Raw genomic sequence first — 7,157 nt, forward strand, 5'->3', positions numbered from 1 at the left:
ACATTATTTTTTTAATGCCCTGTTTGCTTTGACTTTAGACCCAAATGTTACTTTCAAAAGATTTTTGTTTTTTTAAAAAAATGATTGAAAAAGAAGTATAATTATTTAGAAATGTATATGAACTGCAGTATAATGTCGACCAGCTAAATACAAACTGCTTCAGAATACTGGAGTTTTTTCTGATTCTGTTTTCCTGTCAGCTCAAGGTGCATAAAGAAACGCTTTAAAAATTCAGCTGCTATAATCATCATTAGAAAAACTGAATTTGTTCATTTCACACTACAAAAACAACACTAAGAATCAGCAACAGTTTAACTGTCAGCACCAACCTCATATGAAAAAGGACAGAATAAGAGAAAAGATAACAGATTTTTGTCGTGTGGCTCTGCTTCATGAAGTACATGTTTATGGGATGTGATGGGACCTGTGGAGCTACATGTTCACACTGAGATGTAAAACCAGACTTTAACCACTAGATGGACCAATTATCACAGACATCACAGAATAATAATAAATAACTACATTTCTGAATATATGCGAGTTGTTAAGACTTTTTCAAATCCTGGTCAGTAAAGTTGTGTTTTCTTTTTATTTGTTCACAAAAAACTAATTGTTGTGATTTATATTTTTTATATATTTTATATAAAATAGTTTATATAGACATTGATGCATTTCGTCTTTGTTTTTGTTTTGATTTTTCTTTATGAAATTTAGCAGCCACTCGTTTATGTATCTATGTTACCTGTCTCATTTGTGTTACATTCCTGAATCCTTACCAAATTATACGTGAAAATCATGTCTTATAAAACATCCATCAGGAAAATGAAGTAAAAAATGTGTTCACAAAAATATATATGAATAAATAAATAAAAACAAACTCATCTTCTTTTATTTTATGAAATCAAAATGACTTTTAACAGCGTGTTTCTTTTTAAAGCACCAGGCGCTGCTGTCTCTGAGAGGAAGTATTTACGCTCTGTAATGAGAAAAAGTGAAAAGTCAGCTGAACAAGTTTGTGGGAAACTTAAAGCTCTTGCTTGCAATGCAAAATGTCTCTGTGGATATTAGAAGCATATTACAGTGATTAAAAAATAATGAGTTCATTAAATGACACCTGAGATTTCACACAGTTTCATTAGGGACCACTAGTATACACACTCTTAAAACCCCAGTTGTGAGAAAACATATTACAGAGCTGCCACAGGAAATAAAAAATTCAATAAAGAACCACAGAGTTAATATTGATCACAGCAGACTGAGTCCCTGAGTGAGTGTAACGGTAAAGACTGTAGAAATAGGTCTGTCATTAAATCCGCTCTAAATTAACCACCGAGGGGCCGCGAACGCATCATAGAAACAATCCTACACACGTACAGTACATTAAAGGTATTTCTCGATCGGAGAACATCGGAAATCTCGATCCTGTTCCGGAATGTGACGGAAAAAGCCGAAGAACCGCCTCTGGGAGTAACGGGTGGTTCAGATGGAGGAAACCTGCTTGTCTACAGCCGAGTCTGCCGCGGACTCAGAGGGAAGCGTGTCCTGAAAGTTTGACCAGGAGAATATTTTTGTCTTTTTTTTTTTTTCCAACATCGGACGATTCGTGTTCGACACTTTTGTCATTTCCAGCCGTAAAAGTGTGAAACTTATCAGCGCATCATGGGGTGAGTGTGACATCAGTGGAGGACGATGATCCGGTGATGAGGGAGTGTCGCGACTAAACTCACACGTGAGTATCAATTAAAGAAATTAAACTTTTTGTTATTTCCTGCGGGGACACTAAAGCCTGCAGCGGTTATAAATAATTGATTAATGAATTGTTCTAATTGACAGCTCGTAGTCCAGTCTCCCTGCATGTGAAGCTGCATTGTGTTGTTTCATCGCACTGGTTGGTTTCACGGCCTGAACGCGTTGGAGGCGGTTTGTTACCGCAGGTGCGTTTTTCCGCCGCTGTGATTTCAAGCTGCTGCTTCCTTGTGCTGAATTATAGATCAACTTTATTTCTGTATGTGCTCCACAGCGGCTCCCCTGAGACTCAGCATGGGCCCTACATGTAATTATAGACACACACACAGAGAGTCACACAATGTTTTGACATTTCTGTTGTTAGAAAAAATCGGAATTTAACATATTATTCACTTTCCCGCCTTTGTTTGGTTACCTGTGGACCAGGTAATCAACAGCAATGTTTTTATTTTTTACCTCAGATCGTTGGAACTAAACTAAACCGATATTATACTCTATCATTTCAAATGTTCAATTTCTTTATGAAAAGCAAATCCCTGCAGAGCAGCTGTTGTGCTGTCCTTGTCTATATTTTTAGCTAATTGTAGGATTTGTTTTGTGTTGTTTTTGCTATTGACTGTTTTAATTATTTTATTTAAGAATTAGTAACAGCTAAAAACTCTTTGTACAACACATTAGTTTCATGCCTTGTTTTATACTAAGTTAAATTGCAATGTCCCTATTAAATAAGTCAATAAGTAAATAAATAAACTAAAAACAAACAGTCAGTCAAGACTTTAAGCTCCATAAAACTGAGCTGATCCCAGTTTAAATCTTGTTGTTTAAGTCTTGTGTTGAACAGATCCAGGACAAAAACCACCAGCAAACTGTCACTTTTCATCCAAAACAAACAGTTTTCAGCTCACATTCAGTCTTGACCTTTAGTATGAAAATACAACTATGTCAACTCAAAGGTGTAGAAGGCATGAAGACCATGGGATGTGGCTGAAAGCTCTGAAAGCTGACAAGCACACCTTTGGTCTTACATTATCTTCTTACATAAACATGGTTTTGTTTTCGATTCAGCTTTTTCTCCCCAGAAGGTAAATAGTGCGTCGGTACAGCCAACACACATAATGAGTTCATTCATATTTAAAAAGCTCTTTTATAAAAGGTTTTTTAATGTGCAGTGTTTCCTGGGTGTGATCTTCTTTTCCTCTTTTACTGGTGCATTGTAACTTTAACAGCGATATACTGTCACCAGTTAACGACAGGCCTTTGTGTCATGGTTACTTACCACCAGCCGACTGTCAGGGAGGCAGAGTGACTTCTCCCCGGTGCTGGAGTGCACGTGCTTCGTGTGACTGCTGCACCATATGGAGACTGAACCTGCATCAACTAAATAATCAATGGATTCTTACTCCAGAAGTTTGAGTGTTTGTCTAATAGTGGCTGGGAGTTGTAGTCCAAATTAAAATGAGAACAAAAACAGAAAGAAGTTGGAGATGTTTTTTCTAAATGGATTATTTTTATACTGCGGTTTTACTAGTTTTATTTAAGTGAAGGAGATGAATGCTTCCTCCATGACTGGTTTACATAAGCCATAATCTTTTTTTTATTGTATTAATCTAATATTACTGTAAAGGGTTATATTGGTGTTTTAGTCCAGCTATGAGATCATGTTGATCTGTAACTGGATAGTGAATAAACTGTTCGACGTATCGACCTAAAAGTCGATTCGTCCATGTTGTCTCTGGAAGCTAGCTTGACTAGCATTTAGCATCCCTGTCAAAATTCATGGCGTTGTGGCTAATCCTGGGATCTATCTGTATAGATGGTTGTCAAGCTGTCCATGACTCAGCTTCCACCACTGAGATCAGTTATGATATTGCACACATCATTATTCACATGCACAGTTGTGTGGAAACTAAAGTTGCACATTAGAAAATGACTTCAACATCAGCAGCAAGTAAACAATCCACAGTGAGTCGTAGCAGCAGCGCCGCACTGTGTGCAGTTACCTCTATAATAGATGCAGTAAATCCTCTGCTAAAGTAAAAGTCTAGAAATATGAATCCAGATAAAACATAAGCAGAAAAATGAACATAAAGTTAATAAAATGTGTTAAACATATACGATATGGTCTTTCAAAGGAACTAGTAATTATGGGTATTTTGATTCAAGATGGCTGCCTCGGTGTCTCGGTGCACGTTGTTTTGCCTTATGTTGTTTGTAATTTCAGTTCACAATTAAATGTTTCTCTTTATATTTCCTGCTTGTTTTATCTTTGTTTATATTTCTTTTCTTACTATGTTTATCATTAAGCACCAAAACAACTACACAAATTCCTTTTATGTTAAAAACCTACTTATAAAATAAGATATGAAATAAACCCGATTCTGATTCTGATTAACTTAGTGATATAAAAGAGAAAATATTTGCCTCAGGAATGTGGTGGAATAAAAGTGTAAAGTAGCATAAAATGGAAATACTCCAGTGAAGTACAAGTATCTTTAAATTGCATTTAAACACAGTAACTTGGTTTCTATCCACCGCTGGCATTTATAATGTGAACATGCTTCCATACACACTCACAACCCACGTTCCAATTCACACAATCCTGCTGCAGACGGATGAAGACGGATCTCTACTGTATCCAGGTCATGTGACCAGGAATCACCGACCTGAAGACACAGAGAGAGAAACCTGATTACACCTCAGACAGAGACAGATGAAGTCAGAGTGCCCTGGTTAAAACACCATTAAGTCCACATTAGGTTAACACCTGTCTGTGATTCCTCAGGCCATTTCCTTCACCATGCAATCAGAGACTACGTAACATTATTACATGACATTATAGCAACACTTTACCTGAAGCCAGGCACTTAGTGCTGCTCCCAAACGGATGGACATCCTCCGCCCTGAGAGCGAGCTACATGTGGAACAGCTGGTGCTGATGTCTGGGTATCTGCAGCAGGAGGCTTCACTCAGGAAAAACAAAAGATCCAGAAATCATCTCCAAAACCTGAAACTTCACTTGCTGCCAACTGAACTGGACGGGCTCATGTTTCCTGGCAGTTATTTTTAACATCGAACATGTTCGAGGCAACAGTGGGAACATTTGAGGCAGAATATTTTTCAATGTATGAAAATCTTCCTACAGTTTTAAAGTTCAGTGTGAACTTTTATTCATCTGTTGAGTGATTTCATAGTGTAATTTTTATTGTGGAAGCCTGTACACGCTGTGTGGGCGTTTGCTCTGGGAGTACAGTGGATGAGCATGTGTGGGAGTCAGTTTCTGTTTTGGCTGCTTCTGAGTTTGTTTGTTTTTTTTAACTTGATCACATGGAGAGAAATTAGTTTTCATATTAATAGAGATAAATCATAATGTATGTGAAGTATTTTTGAGCAGAACTCTGGATCCGTGTTGTTGCACATTCACAGTTCAAACCTGGACTTCTGTTCAGTCTGTGAGGACCTGAAGTCGAGTAAACGCCTTTTGGCTCTCGACCAATACACATTATGTTTTTTTAGTTTAACATTAAAACGTCTGGTACATCAAATTAGAGTGTGGCTGTCTGGTGCATTTAGCAGAGCAGATGAAAGCAGAGTGCCTACATTACAAAAAGAAGCTCAAAGCTCGAGGAGAGAGAGAGAGAGAGAGAATCACATCCACTGATTCAAAACGTATGTTCCACTAAAACTATGTTCAGTGTCAAAATGTTCACAACAATAATAAAATAGAAGATTTGGTGTTTTTTTTTTTAATTTTTGTGATCGTCAACAAATGCCACACAAAGACTCAAGCAGCTGCGTTAGTCCGTCATCAGAACTATAAACTCATTTGTTGCTACTGACGACATGAATCTGAAATCACAGTTTAACTTTTAAATCAGACTAAATGTGTTCCCTGCTCTTGTCTTTGAATGAGATACAGTACAATCATGTTTTGTGAGGTCACCATGACCTCGACCTTTGACCTTTAGCCACAAAAATCTAGTCAGTTTCTCCTTGTTTTCTTTCTGAAAACACAGTGACGTCAGCAGATTCTCATTGACACTGTCGAAGCCTCATATTAGCTCCTCATTTAACATCCAATAAATGCACAAAATGCCCCGATACAAATATTTAGAAATAAAAATAAAAAAGTAATTTGGAAGATGCTCCTCCTTTGGCTTTTTTGGAACTGTATAAAAATCAACAAAGTGCCTCTTTAGATTTTCAGTCACAGCTACAGTCACCTCCGTCGACTTCCTCCATCGACCTGCTAATTCTTTAAAACCAGTACAAACCTCAGAAGGATCACTCTGGACACACCAGCAGCTCACCTGGTCACACCTGTACCTTGTGTCTTCCTGTCTGTCTCCACAATCAAATCAAAGCAAATATGCCGTAAAAAATGATTACATTTCATGCCGCCTCCACTGTGTCACCAGGTAACCATGGTGAAGGAGAGTCTGCCCAGCTGGGTCCACCAGGACTCTGACGAGGGTCTGGTCCACGTGAACGTCGGCGGTCTGAAGAGGAGCCTCTGCTCCAGCACGCTGAAGAAGTTCCCAGACACCAGACTGGGAAAGCTGCTGGCCTGTGACTCAGAGGAGGATATACTGCAGGTGGGTCGGGGGGGGGGGACATTAATTTGCCTTCAGACATTATAAAACATCCCTTCCTCTCTTCCTCCTTCCTGTAGGTGTGCGATGACTATGACGTGCAGCAGAAGGAGTTTTATTTTGATAGGAATCCCGGCCTCTTCCCGTACGTCCTCCACTTCTACCAGACCGGCAAACTTCACATCATGGAGGAGCTGTGCGTCTTCTCCTTCAGGTCAGTCCGTCTTCGTCCGCTCGTCCCTCTCTAATGTTGAACACCGTCCTCCCGCCGCACAGACAAACAGGAAGTAGCTGTAACAAAAAAGCTGAATGATTGAATCTGCTTTCATACAAACATGATCCATAAATACTCTGACAGTTCTTATGTGTAAAACAACCTTCCTGCTCAGATCAGGTGGGAATAAAGTCGTCACAGTGTCTGTAAAGTCTTCATGGGTTACCTGCCATCAAAGTTAGGATCTCTGTGTGGGGGTTTTTGTCAGTAGCAGAGTCGTCAGTTCCCGCCGGATTCAGATTTACTCAAACACACAGAGAGAGAAGAAGAAGAAGGAGGAAATTGAAGCTCGACGCAGCCGTACAGAAGAATCACAGCACGAGAGGAAAATGTATGAAGAAAATAAAATAAGAATAAAAACCGAATCTAAAATAAAAAGATACTATATACATTATAAAAACCAGAGAATAAATAGATAATTAGGTGGTTGTGCCGTCTTTGTTGAGGTTGATGGACTCAGTCTGAGACTGTGGCGCCTCCACGGCGCTTTGAGGCCTGTGGCGGGATGAGAGGGGTTGACCATAATGGCAGTTTTCTGTCACCCCCCC

General features: G+C 39.0%; 1 protein-coding gene across 1 annotated transcript in view; it reads left to right on the top strand.

Annotated features, from left to right (window-relative positions):
- Nucleotides 1-1,492: 1,492 nt before the first annotated feature.
- The window catches only part of LOC111644274 (delayed-rectifier potassium channel regulatory subunit KCNS1), an 11,376-nt gene continuing 5,711 nt past the window's right edge, over nt 1,493-7,157 (top strand). The window contains exons 1-3 of the mRNA XM_023393073.2: nt 1,493-1,729; nt 6,162-6,338; nt 6,416-6,549. Coding sequence (XP_023248841.1) covers nt 6,168-6,338; nt 6,416-6,549 — 305 coding nt within the window. The 5' untranslated portion in view covers nt 1,493-1,729; nt 6,162-6,167. The remainder of the gene's footprint in view (nt 1,730-6,161; nt 6,339-6,415; nt 6,550-7,157) is intronic.

The sequence above is a fragment of the Seriola lalandi genome, unplaced genomic scaffold, assembly GCF_002814215.2.
Source record: "Seriola lalandi dorsalis isolate HSWRI2012SDOR001 ecotype SW California unplaced genomic scaffold, Sedor1 jcf7180002054928, whole genome shotgun sequence".
Taxonomy (NCBI): domain Eukaryota; kingdom Metazoa; phylum Chordata; class Actinopteri; order Carangiformes; family Carangidae; genus Seriola; species Seriola lalandi.